The following is a 17,818-nucleotide window of genomic DNA, read 5'->3' on the forward strand; positions in this document are numbered from 1 at the left end:
CAGAAAGTAGCAACCAGCGACTCCTAAATATTTCCCGCGGCTGTCTTTTTAAAGTAGCCCAATTCCGCGGGAAAACCGCGGACCTGTCAATACTGGTCTCACAGTGGGCTGGACCTCAATTGAGCTGGATTTTAGAACGTCATAACGTCAGACTATTGTTGGACGAACGTGATGACGCAAAGTGACATTCAGAATGTGCTGCCAGTGCTGCTCTTAACTACATAAAAATTGTTTTTTAATACGTGTCTGTTTTTGTTAAGAATTAAATTACATATGAACACTATTAAATTCCACGATGGCACATCGTTACCTTATGTTGTCAAGGGGCTGTAGGGGTTTATTTAAGAGCTTTTTGTCCCCTAATAACAGCATAAAGCTGGTAAGTTACACAACCTCTGTATTGACATACTGGAGCGTTTGTTGTTTGTAATTGTAAAAACGGGTTCAGAAACGTGATTTTAAGTTACCTTGTTTGCATCCTTCTTTTTTTTTTAAAAACGCGTTTGATTTGAAGTAAAAAGTAAACATGCGACACAGGCCTTTGACTTTAAACGGAGCACCATCACAAGTGTTTCGTAAACTATTTAGCAATTTAATGTTTGGTCTAGTAATTATTTTGGTTAATTAGGTTTTGCGTTTATTTAGTCGCTTTTCTTAAATAACATTACATTATACATATATATATATATATATATATATATATATATATATATATATATATATATATATATATGCGACTGCTCTTGAAAAGTTCACATTGCATAATATCGATTTATGAAGCGCAAACGTCAACCCTGTACTAAAGTCCCAAGGTATTACTATAAAATGTTACACCGGTGCACAGGCAAGCATCAGTGAATCAAAATCTTTGGGTGAATGTACACCACATGTCCACCAGGAAATGCTGCCAAAGGGTCCTTCCAGTGTCCCAAAAGTGCAATATTTAGTTAACTTCAAATCCAGAAAATATGGTAACTTGTTTTAATCAATTGTACAGCTGTGGCCAAAGAGTATAGAAATACCCAAATTAAGTTTCGATTCCAGTTTGCCCACTAGGGGAAGTGAGGGGGCATCAAAATTGGATAATTCAGTTGATTTCAATAATTAATGAAGAATTGAAATTGATTTATTTAAAGCAATGACCTCAACATTTCTATGCTGGCAGGAGGGTTAAGTTATTTATATATTTATTTAAATGGTATGTGTTGATGGTTTTATTTTAATTTTAGATAGACCATTTAATTGTTTAACATAAATCTGTGGTAAGCCAGCTAAAGTTTGTGTTGCCGTATTTGACATGAATTCACCCTTTCAGTGTCATTGACACCCTATTATTAACCCTGTGTTTCAGGGGCTACAAAAGGCTTAGGCAAGCAAGTGTGGGCTGTTAAAGTAGTCTATCTCCATAGCAAGAGGTATGAAATATTGTTTGTGAAAAGTTCATATTTTCTAAATAACAAATGTTAAAATTCTCCTGTAATTGTGTATTTTCCCAAGCTGTCTAAACAAGCAAACAGTCACGTCGCAGTGGACAGAAGTACTGTGCTGGCTAATGTGATTGGTACATATAGAAGGCTCTGCTCACGGCCCCCCAAAGGTATGTTAAACTTTTTATATTGGTCTATATGAGAATGCCTCTGTGAAGGAAGACTAACAAATTTAACTATATATATTGCGATATATATATATATATATATATATATATATATATATATATATATATATATATATATATATATGTGTGTGTGTGTGTGTGTGTGTGTGTATATATATATTCCTTTTTTTTGCCATTGCCCTTGCTTCAAGTGTGTGTGTGTGGTTGTGTGTATATATATATATAAGGCTACTGTTCTCGAAACAAGTTTTTTATATATATATATATATATATATATATATATATATATATATATATATATATATAAACAATTTCTTTTTTTTTTAAACAGGATTTGAGAAGTATTTTCCCAACAGCAAAAATGGCAAAAAAACTACTGAGTCAAAGGGAACTAATAGTGAAGCTAAAGGTGCAGTATGTGGTTTTTTTTTACCTCTAAATATTTGCATAAAGCAACAGAAGAAATGTTATTAGAGATATTATTCTGATCCTCATCGTGCATTGTACCGGAAAATAATTTCTGGTCAGCAAGATATTTGAGTTGTAATCATAACCTTAACTGTTTAATTGCTAAAGGTTATTTACTTACAAACTGATTTAAGGTCGGCTCGGGTGTAAAAATAAAACCTGACCACGGCCAATTCGAACCCGACCCGAGGCCGAGACCTTTTAATTTTTTTCATACCCGACCCCAATATTGCCATAAATAATATCAAACATGCTATTGAAATACAGAAAGCATGTTTTGATTCAAAACGCAAATGAAAAAGAAAACAAATACTCTCAGCGAAGCATCCAGTAAGATGAACATTTTACATGGCAGTCTCAGACACAGACATATAGCTTCATGTTTGGATAAACCTAGCTAAAAACAGCAACGTTAACACTGAACATCAAATTCTATGTCGATGGCTTTTCATTATATCACACCAGACTTTAAACTCAATGCCAGAGTTTTAACAACAACAACGTTTCCACTGGAGGATGCCAAAACTGTTGAAAACAATGTCATTTAAGTTTCTCAAACCACAGAATTACCAGGTTCAATGTAGACTACTTCCTCAAGTTCTCTCTGAGCTTCGTAAAGTGATCGAAGGAAGGGCGGGTTGCGGTCGGTCAATTATGCACCGCCATCTAGGAGTCCCCGGTCACAGTCGGCAGTGACACAGGGGGATTCGAACTTGGTGTGTTTTAAAAAATGATTTATGTCAAAAACTGAAGCCCTGGCAGCTTATACGATTTTACTTTCAGTACTTGTATTGCTCCATGCTGTGATAAGCACATTCAGCAGGCAGCTACTGTATCTATTGACCTTATATCCTTAGAACAGCAATGATAAATAATACAGTGAAAGAAAGGCAAGTGAGGTGTGAATACATTTAAAAACAAATCTTACAAAACATATAACTGCCTAGAATTAAGGATTGCTAGGTGGTTTTATGTAATGGAGGGAAGAAGGCTGAACTTTAAGGGGATAAACAAATAGAAAGGAATTTTATTGAGGTAGTGACGTCAACTTTTATTGGTCATTAATGTAACCGTAGCTGCCCATGTGTTTCTTTTAGAGGCCAAGCCTGCAAATGACCAGCGTTCCTCTGATAATAGTGGGGGAGGTAGTGAAGCAGGAGGAGGTGGAGGAGGCAAGAGAGGTAGCAGGAAGGACAAATCCACATGGTGGGCCAGGTTGCAGAAGGTGTGTTAAGCAAATGGAATGTATCCTGCACAATGTGAAACTGGTCTGTGGTGTTTCAGAAATTCAGGCCAGCTTTACAATGGTTTCCAATGCAGCAGCTGTGTTGAGGGACAGGCCAGTTGCACAGCTACCCATAATCCTCACCCATGTGAAGTCTCTTTAGATTCATCTACTTTCCATTAATTGTAGATGAATAGTTGCCCACAACTCTCACACAGCTTATATTAGTCTAGTGAGTCACAAGTCATGTCACGTCACATGATCACATGCATTTGCATAAATTGCAGCCATGGGATTTTCAGATTTTACTTGCACATTTTCAGTTTCTTTTGCTCAGTGTAAAAGCAGACTTTAAATTACTGTGTTAGATTTTGTGTTTAACCATTAGTACTAAACTGAGGGCCGTAGTGAATCTTCAAAAGGTTTGAGGCTTTCACCTTGGTCTGGTTTTACAACAGCCTTGGTTATATACAGTTTAATTGTAGAATTGTAGAACTAGTTAGAATAAAGGTTATGGGCTAAATTCTCAAAGCTGTTTACTCAAATTTAGCACAGTTTTTTCAGCAATGAGAAATACACCAATAAAGTTACCAAACCAGAAATAAAAAGTAAGACTTTTTTTTTATTCAGGGGCTTGAATGAAGTACCATATTACTCTGAATTACCACCACCCTTGAATAAGAGCCACATTCAGATATCAGATTTGTAATAGATGCCGCCCTCGAATAAACGCCGCTCTCAATAATGAAACATTTACATTTTTTTCCCTTTCTGATCTGCAAGCTCAACAGCTTTCAGTTTAGAAGTAAAGTTATAGGACTTCGCCATCCTGATCAAGTTGTAGCCGCAGAAATAAACTACAATATTCGCCTCCCTCAAATATCGCAATAAAAAATTGTGCCTTTTGAAAACCATAGTATTTCTAAGTACTGCTGCCCTGTCATTTTCGACATTCTTTCTTTCTTTCTTTCTTTCTTTCTTTCTTTCTTTCTTTCTTTCTTTCTTTCTATTTATTTATTTTTTCACATTTTAAAGAAATGTGCTAATGGCTACTTGGAGTAAACAGGTTTGATAATCTAGCCCTATGTGCTTTAGAAACTTCTGATGAATCAGTTGTGAATGATTCATAAAATATTTTTTTCTTGGAACAGCACCACTTTTAAAGTATCGATGGGTATGTGTATAGCTGGAAACGCTGCTATTCTTAATCTGCCTTTTTTATTTTTAACTTTTCCGTCCGTTTTTAAACATTGTTCTCTGTTATAGGGAGACATTCCTTGGGACGACAAGGAGTTTCGTTTGTACTTCATGGGAAGTGTAGCGTTCTGGGCTGCAGTCTCGTATTACTTCTTCTGGAACTCGGGGAGAGAAGTTACATGGAAGGACTTTTTGAATAATTATCTCTCCAAGGGATTTGTAAGTAATTTCACCCTTACATTCTTTGCATGCATTTAGTTTCTTGCCATTAAATCTGCATCTTCAATTTAAACAGCATGTATGTATTTTTATATATATCATTTGTGGACTGTACCCAACTACAACCTGAACCATGCATAGTATCATAGTTCTGATATCAAAGCCGTCAGTTATCAATGTCACTGTTAGTCACTCACACTCCCAAACCTAGAACAAGCTCCTGATGAAATGTTTTAGATTCTACTTTATGTGTTTTTCAAATTTGTCTTGCCTTTCTCTGAGTTGTTCTGCATGGGTACTTAGGGTTCTTTTTATAGAAATAATCCCTAATTGAATGAAATTCTGGTCGTGGCAATCACTTGCTTTGCAGCAGCAAACCTCTCTGGTATTGGAGAGGATGAGGACTGCACGTATTAAGTCTGCACAGTTGGCAGCAGAACATTGTTAAACTGATAAAAATACATTTTTTATTCTTGCAGGTAGACAGATTAGAAGTGGTAAACAAGCGATATGTGAGAGTAATATTTACACCTGGAAAATTGCCTGTCGATGGGGTAAGTTTTGTAAATATTTGAAAAGTATATATCAGGGGTGGGCAAACTTCCTAACCCTACGAGCTGCATATCAAAATTTCCATATGGTCAGGAACTTGGTTGTCTGAGAGTGATGGGGACGAATATAATATTTGTGGGTATACACTGTATAGGAAAGACAGGCAGGACAGAAGAGGAGAAGGGGTAGCGCTCTGGACAAAGAAAATAAAGCCGAATCAATATGGGTCAGAATAACGGACAAAAATTAAAATGGCATAATAATAGGAGCATGCTATAGACCGCCAGATTCAGACGGTGAGCAAAATAATCTGTTATACAATGACATTAGAAATGCATGTAGCAAAGGAGAAGCCATACTAATGGGGGATTTCAACTTCCCCCATATAAAATGGGAAAACCCGGTGGGTAGTACAAAGGATGAAATTGAAATGGTGGAAATGACAAATGACTGCTTCCTAACACAATTAGTCAAGGCACCGACTAGAGGGGAGGCATGCCTTGATTTAGTCTTTTCAAATAACGAAGACAGAATAACTAAAACAGAGGTCAGAGAACCACTGGCAAACTCAGACCACAACATGGTCTCATTTGAAGTGTTTTTTAAAACCCCAAAAGTAATGACTAAAGCTAAGGTTTACAATTTCAGAAAAGCAAACTATGAAGGTATGAAACAGAGACTAACAGAAGTAGACTGGAGTAAAATAGAGAAAACACCCACAGAAGAAGGATGGTTGTTCTTCAAAAATGTAGTACTAGAGGCGCAAAACAATTACATCCCTAAAGTAGACAAATCTAAATGTAAAACTAAATTGCCAAAATGGTTTAATAGATCAATTAAAAAATATTCAGCGAAAAAAGGCACTTTATAGAGCATTAAAAAAGGACCAAAAAGAAAGTACGCAGAAAGAGTACACGGAACTGCAAACGCAAGTCAAAAAGGAAGTTAGAAAGGCCAAGAGAGAAATAGAAATGAACATTGCTAAGGGAGCTAAAACCAATTCCAAAATGTTTTTCCAATATTACAACAGCAAGAGAACATTCAAAGAGGAGAGTAAATGTTTAAGAGATACAAATGGCAAAATCGTAGATGAAGAAAAAAAAATAGCAAATATATTAAATGATTACTTTTCACAAGTTTTTACAAAGGAAGATACTGACAACATGCCCCACATGTCATCCAGTTCCTATCCAGTTTTAAATAACTTTAGCATAACTGAGGCAGAAGTGTTAAAGGGACTAGGAGCTCTTAAAATAAACAAATCCCCTGGGCCGGATGAGATCCTCCCAGTAGTACTCAAAGAAATGAAAGAAGTAATTTACAAACCGCTAACCAAGATCATGCAGCAGTCTCTTGACACAGGGGTGGTACCGACAGACTGGAAAATTGCAAACGTAATACCGATCCACAAAAAGGGAAACAAAACTGAACCAGGTAACTACAGACCAGTAAGCCTGACTTCTATTATATGCAAACTTATGGAAACTATAATAAGATCCAAAATGGAAAATTACCTATATGGTAACAGGGTCCTGGGAGACAGTCAACATGGTTTTAGGAAAGGGAGATCGTGTCTAACTAACTTGCTTGATTTTTTTGAGGATGCAACATCGATAATGGATAATTGCAAAGCATATGACATGGTTTATTTAGATTTCCAGAAAGCTTTTGACAAAGTCCCGCACAAAAGATTAATTCTCAAACTGAACGCAGTTGGGATTCAAGGAAACACATGTACATGGATTAGGGAGTGGTTAACATGTAGAAAACAGAAAGTACTGATTAGAGGAAAAACCTCAGAATGGAGTGTGGTAACCAGTGGTGTACCACAGGGATCAGTATTAGGTCTTCTGCTATTCCTAATCTACATTAATGATTTAGATTCTGGTATAGTAAGCAAACTTGTTAAATTTGCAGACGACACAAAAGTAGGAGGAGTGGCAAACACTGTTGCAGCAGCAAAGGTCATTCAAAATGATCTAGACAAGATTCAGAACTGGGCAGACACATGGCAAATGACATTTAATAGAGAAAAGTGTAAGGTACTGCACACAGGAAATAAAAATGTACATTATAAATATCATATGGGAGATACTGAAATTGGAGAAGGAATCTATGAAAAAGACCTAGGAGTTTTTGTTGACTCAGAAATGTCTTCATCTAGACAATGTGGGGAAGCTATTAAAAAGGCTAACAAGATGCTCGGATACATTGTGAAAAGTGTTGAATTTAAATCAAGGGAAGTAATGTTAAAACTGTACAATGCACTAGTAAGACCTCATCTTGAATATTGTGTGCAGTTCTGGTCACCTCGCTATAAAAAAGATATTGCTGCGCTAGAAAGAGTGCAAAGAAGAGCGACCAGAATTATTCCGGGCTTAAAAGGCATGTCATATGCAGACAGGCTAAAATAATTGAATCTGTTCAGTCTTGAACAAAGAAGACTACGTGGCGACCTAATTCAAGCGTTCAAAATTCTAAAAGGTATTGACAATGTCGACCCAAGGGACTTTTTGAGCCTGAAAAAAGAAACAAGGACCAGGGGTCACAAATGGAGATTAGACAAAGGGACATTCAGAACAGAAAATAGGAGGCACTTTTTTACACAGAGAATTGTGAGGGTCTGGAATCAACTCCCCAGTAATGTTGTTGAAGCTGACACCCTGGGATCCTTAAAGAAGCTGCTTGATGGGATTCTGGGATCAATAAGCTACTAACAACCAAATGAGCAAGATGGGCCGAATGGCCTCCTCTTGTTTTTAAACTTTCTTATGTTCTTATATACTAGGAGACACAAGACACGTACTGTAAAACATGAAATGTTTGTGAGAGCAAGACATTTTAAATACTAGCATTGTTGTGCAGTACAGTTGGTAGACTCTCTTGATGGCAGCAAACTACACAAGAATAAGAGATAGAACATTGTCTACACAGTTTGTTCAATTTGTATTGTACAGTGTATTCAACTTTAAATGTAGCACTGGTGTTTTTCCATTATTTCTGTTTTCTGTCCATACAAAACTCGCTTGAGTAGTTAAATCAGCTTTTTACTGAATGCCAAATGCAGCATCTGCCTTCAGTCTGATCCAGAAGGATAGTCATCTGCCTTCAGTCTGATCCAGGAGGATAGTCATGTGAAAATGTGCTGTGATTTCTTTCGTAATGACATTTGAGGTTGCTCGCCTTGTAGTAGGCTACAGGCTACAGTGTGTAAGAGATTTGTTGCAGATGAGACAGGTTTACCACTGTTTTCAGTGAAAGTAAACTCTTCCTCCCAGTCTGGTTTAAAGCGTCATACTTTTGTTTATTGCTTGTGGAGGGTTTGCTTAATGCCACTGTCCACAAAACGAACGAGTACTTGATTCAAAATTGTGAAATTTTTCTGGTCTTTGAAATACCCATGTGCCAGCGAGCGGTGTTGAAAGTCAACAAGTGATGAATCCTTGCAGTGCAGGCTCAAATAAACAAGAGAAAGAAGAAGAGAGAAGAAACTCATTAACAAGGATGAAAATAGAGAACACAAATAACTTGTTATGTTTATTTATACTTTGTCTCTTCATTTTTGTTTATGATTTTTTCTTCGTTCCATTTGAGCCGCAAAGTGTGCTTCACCCAGCATTTCACCAGGAGCCGCACTGCAAAAGAGCTGCATTCGGCTCATGAGCTGCGGTTTGGCCACCTCTGGTATGTACAGTGCCTATAGAAAGTCTACACGCCCTTGAACTTTTTTTGTATTTTGTTGTGTTAGTGCCTCAAGAGTTTCGTGTATTTAAAAGGATTTTTTTCATTTATCTACACACCATACTCCACACTGTTAAGGGGAAAAAAATTATATATTAAAAATACAAAATTGAAAGATCATAATTGGATAAGTCTCCACCCCACCTGAGTTAATACTTGGTAGAAGCACCTTTGGCAGCAATTACAGCTGTAAGTCTGTTGGGATAAGTCTCTACCAACTTTGCACACCAGCATTTGGCAATATTTGACCATTCTTCTTTACAAAACTGTTCAAGCTTTGTCAAGATCCTTGGGGAGCGTTGATGGACAGCATTTACCTTTTTGTTCCTTAGCCACTCCAGTGTAGCTTTGGCTGTGTGCTTTAGGTCGTTGTCATGCTGAAAGGTGAACTTCCATCCCAGTTTCAGCTTTCTTGCAGAGGGCAGCAGGTTTTCCTCAAGGACTTCTCTGTACTTTGCTCCATTCATTTTCCCTTCTATCCTGATAAGTGCCCCAGTCCCTGCCAATGAGAAACATCCCCATAACATGATGCTGCCACCACCATGCTTCACAGTAGGGATGGTGTTCTTTGGGTGATGTGCTGTGTTAGGTTTGCGCCAAACATAACGCTTTGCATTTAGGCCAAAAAGTTCCATTTTAGTTTCGTCAGACCACAAAACGTTTTGCCACATGGCTACAGAATCTCTTTGCATACTTCAAACAGGATTCAGTGTGGGCTTTCTTGAGAAATGGCTTCCTTCTTGCTACCTAACCATACAGGCCAGATTTGTGGCGTGCTTGGGATATTGTTGTCACGTGCACACTTTGAACAGTCTTGGCCATAAAAGCCTGTAGCTCTTGCAAAGTTGCCATTGGCCTCTTGGTAACCTCTCTGATCAGTCTCCTTGCACGGTCATCCAGTTTGGAGGGACGGACTTATCTAGGCAGGGTCTTGGTGGTGCCATACACCTTCCACTTCTTAGTAATCGTCTTGACCATGCTCCAAGGGATATTCAAGGCCTTTGATATTTTTTATACCCATCCCCTGATCTGTGCCTTCCAACATCTTTGTCCCGGAGTTGTTTTGAAATCGCCTTGGTGCTCTTGGTTGAGTCTTTGCTTTGAAATGCACTACCTAGCAGAGGGAATCTACAGGAGTACTGCTGAATTTATCCTGAAATCATGTGAATCACTACAGTTTATCACAGGTGGAAGCCACTTAACTTGGTGTGTGATTTTGAAGGCGATTGGTTACACCTGAGCTAATTTAGGATTGCTATTATAAGGGGGGTGGACACTTATCCAACCAAGCTATTTCAGTTTTTATTTTTAATTACTATTCTACAAGTTTCTAGAATATGTTTTTTACTTGGAAGTTGTGCGGTAAGATGTGTATATATTTTACATCTTAATATATGTGTATATATTAAGGTGTGTGTGTCTGTGTGTGTGTGTGTGTGTGTGTATATATATATATATATATATATATATATATATATATATATATATATATATATATATATATATATATATATGTGTGTGTGTGTATATATACATACATACATACAGCTATTGAAAAAATTAAGAGACCACTGCAAAATTATCAGTTTCTCTGGTTTTACTATTTATAGGTATGTGTTTGAGTAAAATGAACATTTTTGTTTTATTCTATAAACTACTGACAACATTTCTCCCAAATTCCAAATAAAAATATAGTCATTTAGAGCATTTATTCGCAGAAAATGACAACTGGTCAAAATAACCAAAAAGATGCAGTGTTGTCAGACCTTGAATAATGCAAAGAAAATAAGTTCATATTCATTTTTAAACAACACAATACTAATGTTTTAACTTAGGAAGAGTTCAGAAATCAATATTTGGTGGAATAACCCTGATTTTCAAGCACAGCTTTCATGTGCCTTGGCATGCTCTCCACCAGTCATTCACATTGATGTTGGGTGACTTTATCCCACTCCTGGCGCAAAAGTTCAAGCAGCTCGGCTTTGTTTGATGGCTTGTGACCATCCATCTTCCTCTTGATCACATTCCAGAGGTTTTCAATGGGGTTCAGGTCTGGAGATTGGGCTGGCCATGACAGGGTCTTGATCTGGTGGTCCTCCATCCACACCTTGATTGACCTGGCTGTGTGGCATGGAGCATTGTCCTGCTGGAAAAACCAATCCTCAGAGTTGGGGAACATTGTCAGAGCAGAAGGAAGCAAGTTTTCTTCCAGGACAACCTTGTACTTGGCTTGATTCATGCCAAAGCTGCCCGATTCCAACCTTGATGAAGCACCCCGAGATCATCACTGAACCTCCACCACATTTCACAGTGGGTGCAAGACACTGTGGCTTGTAGGCCTCTCCAGGTCTCTGTCTAACCATTAGACGACCAGGTGTTGGGCAAAGCTGACAATTGGACTCATCTGGGGGTGCTTCAGCAAGGCTGGAATATATATATAGTGCAATTTAATTCAAGGCTATAAGGCAACAAAAGGTGAACATTTTTAAAGGGGGTGTAGACTTTCTATAGGCACTGTATGATTTAAGTTTGAACTTTTTTCTATCTTATTATTTGCATAGGGGACTCTGTGGCAAGTTTTGCTGACTGATGTGCTGTATCTTTACAGTATTAGGACACCTTGCTTTTCCCTTGCAGAAATATTGGAACCTAGCAAATAAATGGTAGAAATAACTTTACAGTCTGACCGGAGTTTAGTTTAGATTTGTCCCCCTTTCCCTTTAAAGAGCAACTTGGTACGGGTCCAAAATATCACAATTATCCTAACCAGTGTATTCTTTTTGTTTTGGAATCACTGTTTTCATCACACCTTTTTGACTTTTGAAAACAGGTGTTAACCCCAGTGACCTCAGAATTTAATTTGGTAATACCAGATTGTAACCATTCACCTGAATGGTTACAATCTGGTAATGAAAAGTGCGCTTTGCCATGCCGCAAAAACTCACTGATCACAGATTGCTTTTGTTAGGAAAGGGTGTTATTTTTTCTCTCGCACAGCTACATACAGTTTTGGTTTTATTCAATCCTCTTTTAAAACCACCTTCCAGGGTGGCTTATCATTGTGTAGTTGAACATTTATTTCTAGTTCCCATATTTTAATCAAGTACAACATTATAGATCAGCCCTTGGAGGAGCTGAAGGGAGATAAGATTTTGACTTAAGACACTGAAGTGCTTTTATAGACCAGCTAGTTATCAGAGTGTCTTCCATGCATAACAGTAGAATGTTCTGTTCCTATTTGTAGCAATATGTCTGGTTCAATATTGGCAGTGTGGACACTTTTGAACGAAACCTTGAAACTGCACAGCTGGAGCTGGGAATTGAGGGGGAGAATAAGCTACCTGTAGTCTATGCTACTGAGAGCGATGGGTAAGGCTTCCACTTACACCCACTCTAAATGCAATCTTTGAGTAAATAATACTATTAATTTTATAGGGTTGTGACAGGTAAGTGATTAGTTTCAGTCTCCAAACAGTGAAATAAGAAAAGAAATCAAGTTGGAAATGTAAATGCTTTCAAAATTTAAAGCTTTATACATAATCCTTTCCACCTGACTGCTGGTAAAAATGACAGAATTGATGGCAAGAAAAAAAAAGAATTAATTCCCAGTGTTTTGGTCTATCACTAGATGGTGCTGTTACAAAAACATCAGTTGTCTAGTTACAAAGCAGATCCTTTTTATGTCTACATGTTCAACTCCTTCCTGATAAGGAAAGTTCCTTGTACCCTGGGAGCAGTTTCAAGTTTTACATGAGTGACGCTTCCAAATTTGCCTTTTCCATCCTAAAAAAACCACTTGACATTTGTGAATTTTTTTTTGTAAAGGACAATGTTCATATTGGCATTTGTAAGCTTTAACTATTTAGTTAGAAATGTGGTGTTACAGTATATCTGATATGAAATGAAATGCATTGGAGTTTGTCTGACCTTCCCTACACTCTTGGTTTCTTAAATCCATATGAGGCAGCGCAGTCTTACACAGCCATTGACAAGAAACATAAGCCTATTTTGAAGAGTTAAGCATTCCCTCAAAGCAATAAAATAACATAGGCCCATGAAGCGACACAGCATTTTTATTCTCAAGACCGTGTTTGAGAATCCTACAGTTTGCTCTAGTTGGCTTGATTGTACAGAGTTGTATTGCAATAGCTGAATTGTATTATATTTTCCCTGTACTCCTGGAAACTTACTTACACCTTCAATGTCCCTTAGTGCTATGATTCAGCTTGTAAATGTTTAAACATTTAAGCTTTAAACAAAAATATTATTTCAATAATTGTTCAACCACAAATGTTTTATGAGGCTCTTTATTGTCACATTTTTTCCCCCCCAAGGTGTCATAAATTATAGTATCTTGATGCTTTGTAAACCAGTGCATCCAGATACTTTGTGAAAATCAATGTAACATCAGTGTAAATATACATCCTTAGCTATGATGCTTTGAAGCAAATTCAATAATGTTCATGGCTTGTTTCCCTTATTTCATGGACAGTCAACAATGTATTCTAGTTTTCAACACTTTAATCTTTCAGCACATAAAGACTGCCCTAGTAAGTATTTTCAGTACTTCCAGTGTCGTCTATTGAAAAATAAGTACAAATGGGCATAGATAAACAAATATTAGTATATTAGACTATTTTACTGTTCCTGCTGTTCTGAGTTTACAGGTCTGCAGGTTCACATTTAAGGTTTGATCCTTTGTCAGTACTGTACCGAGAGCCGTTCTTGCGTTTAATTCCTATGTTTCACTCTTTCCTTCAGCTCCTTCCTGTTCAGCATGTTGCCTACAGTGCTTATCATTGGCTTCCTCCTGTACACGCTGCGGAGGGGTCCCACTGGGGGTGGGCGGTCCGGCCGCGGGATGGGAGGTCTTTTCAGCGTGGGGGAGACGACAGCCAAAGTCTTGAGGGATGAGATTGACATCAAGTTCAAGGACGTGGCCGGGTGTGAGGAGGCGAAGATGGAGATCATGGAGTTTGTTAATTTCCTCAAAAATCCTAAACAGTACCAAGACCTGGGGGCAAAAATCCCTAAGGTATGCAGTTTTATCTACAAAGTATCCTCGGTACAGTTCAAATTCTAATTTTGTTTCATAGAAATCTGATACTAGATGAGCGTTTGAATCATGATTATGCAAAGACAGACTTTTTGAACTGCTAAATGTCTTTAGCCCATCTGCATTATGCAGGTTATGCAATTTTTCCTGAAGGAACTCTACTGTAGAGCAGTGGTTCTCAAACTGTGGGGGGTGCAGCCTGTATCCTTGGGCGCTGTTAGAAGGTTCAGGATGATTTTTTTTTTTTTTAATTACAGCGCACATCTTAACCTATACCGTATAGCAAGCGGTTCATTTATTTTGGCTTTATTGGCAGTTTGGATTGGATTGCCAATAATACTTCCACCAATCCAGAGAGTTGGATACATTGCTTGTTCTGATCCCGCTCTCTGGCTGGTTAAAGAAGCGGTGGACGACGGAAAGAATGCTTCAGATGTGAAAGTGGATATGAGAATGGCAGTGATGAAGCTAACTTGCTTGAAAAAAATAAAAGTAGACCTGAAATTTCCATCAGTGGATTTAAAAAAAAAAAAAAAAAAAAAAAAAAAATGGAATTGATGATGTGATCAGAAACCCAGAGGGACTGTAAACTGCCTGCTACTGTAATAGGACTGTTCTTTTTTATGTTAAGCATTTTTTTTTGTTATTTATTTAGTTTTTGCAAGGGTTTAATTAAAGTGAAAGCCGAAAATGTTTGTACCAGACATCTTAGAAATCTGTAATAAAATGGTTGATTGTTATTGTCGATACGATTGTTACTGAAGACTCATTGTGCAGGTATCGCAAAGTCCATAAACAAAACAAAATGTTAAAATAAATTACTTCTGCACCGTATAAAACTAAGCTGATTTTGCCAGTGCTTGCTGGGCTATTAACCAGTTTGAAATTATTTCAAAGCAAATTAAAGCATTTTCATTTTGGTTTTATTGTCAAAGTTTTCACACATGGGGATACTGCCCTACAATTATTACATACTGTGGTCATTCCACTGTGTTATGTTGTGAACCATAGTTAAGTTTTAAAACTGAGTGTTAATAATGCTTATCGTAAAAGTTTACCGTTACCTTAAAATGAAGTCCCTATAAGACAATAAATGCAAAAACTGATTGTTTATAAGGCATTCTTTGTTGTTCTCCAAGTTTCTGCAGTAACAGATGCTATAACAAGATATTGTAAATGAGGTACAGTTTTACAGACAGATTTCATTAAAAATTTATTAGAATGTTTTTGGAATTAAAAGTAGAAATGCAAAACTGACATTTCTTTTTTGAACGTACTAAGTGAAAAACGGCAATTCAAAAACCGTCAAAATCCCCCAAGGTAGCAAATCCGCCGAATTTAATACCAGGCAAAATGTCCCGTAATACGGTATATATTAACTTAAAACGCATATTTCTGCTGACACCTCCCGACATGTCAGAGTTTGTAGGTGGCACTGTGCATCTGACTGTTGGCAATTTAAGCTTGCATATTTTTGGATGAAGTCCACTGCCACCTGGTAATGATTGTTTATTGGCTTACTACCTGGTGTGCACCTTAATTTGCAGTGTTGTTTGCTCTTAGTATGATGGATAGGAAAAAAAAACAAAAACCTAACAGCATTGTCATACAGAGAAGCCAGAGGCATGTTGGATTTTTTTACTGGTATAAGTACATATGTGTGGTAGGGCATCAGGTACCACAGACATGAGGAAGGGGGGCGAGGTCCAAAACGTTTAAGCAATAATGACTCATATCATTGTACTGAAATGAGGAATTCAAATCCAATGGGCAGCTAATTGGCATTCCACATAGACTTGAATTCAGCTGAAAGCTAGTTAGAGACAGCTGTGGGGGCGAGGACGAGAGCAAGGGAGGGGGGCACGATTCAATTATGGAACGACAGGGAAGCAGAGAAATTAATAGACATGATGGTGGTGGTCGAAGCTATTTAGCTTAGGAGGTGGTTTAGTGACTATAGGCAGGTTGATCAGAAAACAACATGTTTTAAATGTGTGTTTGTGTGTGTGTGTGTGTGTGTGTGTGTGTGTGTGTATATATATATATATATATATAATATATATATATATATATATATATATATATATATATATATATATATATATATATGCAGTGAATTACTGTATCTCCTACTATATTTGATGGCTTCTCAAGTGACACTCCCTCACAGCAGCACCTGCCCGGAGAGGAGGTACTGAGCAGCTGCAGGGTCTGTCACAGCTGCTTCCCGTCGGCTGTTACGTGTGGGTCAGCAATGTGTGGTGTTTTGGCCTTGAAATACAAAGTTTCCAGGTTTTTCTACATACCGGTAGCAGTGTAACAATGTATTGGGTATTAATGATTCATGATACTTTCCTTACATGATGTAGTGTCATAAGAGGCATGCATCATTTGTGTCATGATACAAGATCATAAGAACAACATGTAATACTTCATTGTAGTTGACCAAATGGTTCCTGAATGAAGAATACATGTTTTATAGCTGGTATTAATACATAATGTTCTGATTTCATTTTAACAAAATGGTCTGTCGTTAAATGATCATTTGATCTTATTATGCATCATAATTATAGCCCATAACATGTATTGTACTGTACAATGACCTGCATATCGTGATATGTGCGTTTACACCCCTAATTAGAGCTTGTTGATATACTCTACAGTACATACGTGGGTCATTGGAGCTCCAGGTTCTCTCAGAAGGAATCACTTCTGGACTATACACTGCTGGACTATAACTTGCCTTTGCTGCTTGTATGCTTTTTTTTTTTTTTTCCTGTTGACAAAGTGCCAGTTTTTAATTATAGCAGTTTTTTAATATGCAATGGTCGTAGACATGGGTAGATTAGATGGCTTTGAAATGCAGAGTATTGGTCTTTGTTAACCAATTGTGCTTTTAGGGTGCTATTCTGACTGGGCCTCCAGGCACTGGGAAGACCCTTTTGGCTAAAGCTACTGCAGGAGAGGCCAACGTCCCCTTCATCACAGTCAACGGCTCAGAGTTCCTGGAGATGTTTGTTGGAGTTGGTCCAGCTCGGGTAATTTGGTTAATAAAAATACATTCATTTAAAAAGATGTTAACAATGCTGCCACTGATTACCTTACTTTACTGTATTCATGTTTTGTAAAAATAAATAAATAATGTGATTAGCGAATAAAATGCTAACCATAGCTGTAGGTAAGCATGGCCCAGGGGATACTGATTTTATGTAATACAGTTAATATGCATTGGTTCGTCTTGCAAACAAAAAAAAAAAAAAAAAAAAAAAAAAACCCAAATAAACAGATATACATTAAATCAATATTGCTACTATTTTCCATACTATTTTACTATTTAGAAATAGAAAACATTTCTCCCTTACATACTATTACCTTATTTCTCCTACACTTGCTGCACAGCCATTTCAAAACTGTGTGTGTTTATTACTGGTTCATTGTTGATAGACAGTCCTGTTAACTGTTCCAGGTGAGAGATTTATTTGTAATGGCCCGTAAGAATGCCCCCTGCATCCTCTTCATTGATGAAATTGATGCTGTGGGAAGGAAAAGAGGCAGAGGGAACTTTGGGGGACAGAGCGAACAGGAGAACACCCTGAACCAGCTGCTAGTGGAAATGGATGGTGAGAAAGGGTCCAAGTGTAGAGATCAAACAGCCACTTTTTTGTTTTTAAATATCCTGAGCAAAAACAAATAGAGCTCCCTTGTTACAAGCCAGTCCTTTGTATTCTGTAGCTGGTTTTATAAA

The 17,818-nt window shown here is 37.5% G+C and overlaps 1 protein-coding gene across 3 annotated transcripts in view; it reads left to right on the top strand.

The window, feature by feature from the left end:
• Window positions 1-175: 175 nt before the first annotated feature.
• LOC121313152 (AFG3-like protein 2) overlaps window positions 176-17,818 on the top strand; it is a 29,944-nt gene continuing 12,301 nt past the window's right edge. Inside the window, exons 1-10 of one of the 3 annotated variants that reach the window (XM_041245373.1) lie at window positions 176-379; window positions 1,498-1,597; window positions 1,947-2,024; window positions 3,181-3,308; window positions 4,575-4,724; window positions 5,204-5,278; window positions 12,262-12,386; window positions 13,779-14,052; window positions 16,974-17,111; window positions 17,540-17,693. In XM_041245373.1, coding sequence (XP_041101307.1) covers window positions 296-379; window positions 1,498-1,597; window positions 1,947-2,024; window positions 3,181-3,308; window positions 4,575-4,724; window positions 5,204-5,278; window positions 12,262-12,386; window positions 13,779-14,052; window positions 16,974-17,111; window positions 17,540-17,693 — 1,306 coding nt within the window. In that variant the 5' untranslated portion in view covers window positions 176-295. Of the gene's footprint in view, window positions 380-1,351; window positions 1,416-1,497; window positions 1,598-1,946; window positions 2,030-3,180; window positions 3,309-4,574; window positions 4,725-5,203; window positions 5,279-12,261; window positions 12,387-13,778; window positions 14,053-16,973; window positions 17,112-17,539; window positions 17,694-17,818 lie in introns of all 3 variants that reach the window. The other 2 variants (XM_041245375.1, XM_041245374.1) reach the window with 2 other exon arrangements.

Source organism: Polyodon spathula, chromosome 3 (assembly GCF_017654505.1).
Source record: "Polyodon spathula isolate WHYD16114869_AA chromosome 3, ASM1765450v1, whole genome shotgun sequence".
Classification (NCBI taxonomy): Eukaryota; Metazoa; Chordata; class Actinopteri; order Acipenseriformes; family Polyodontidae; genus Polyodon; species Polyodon spathula.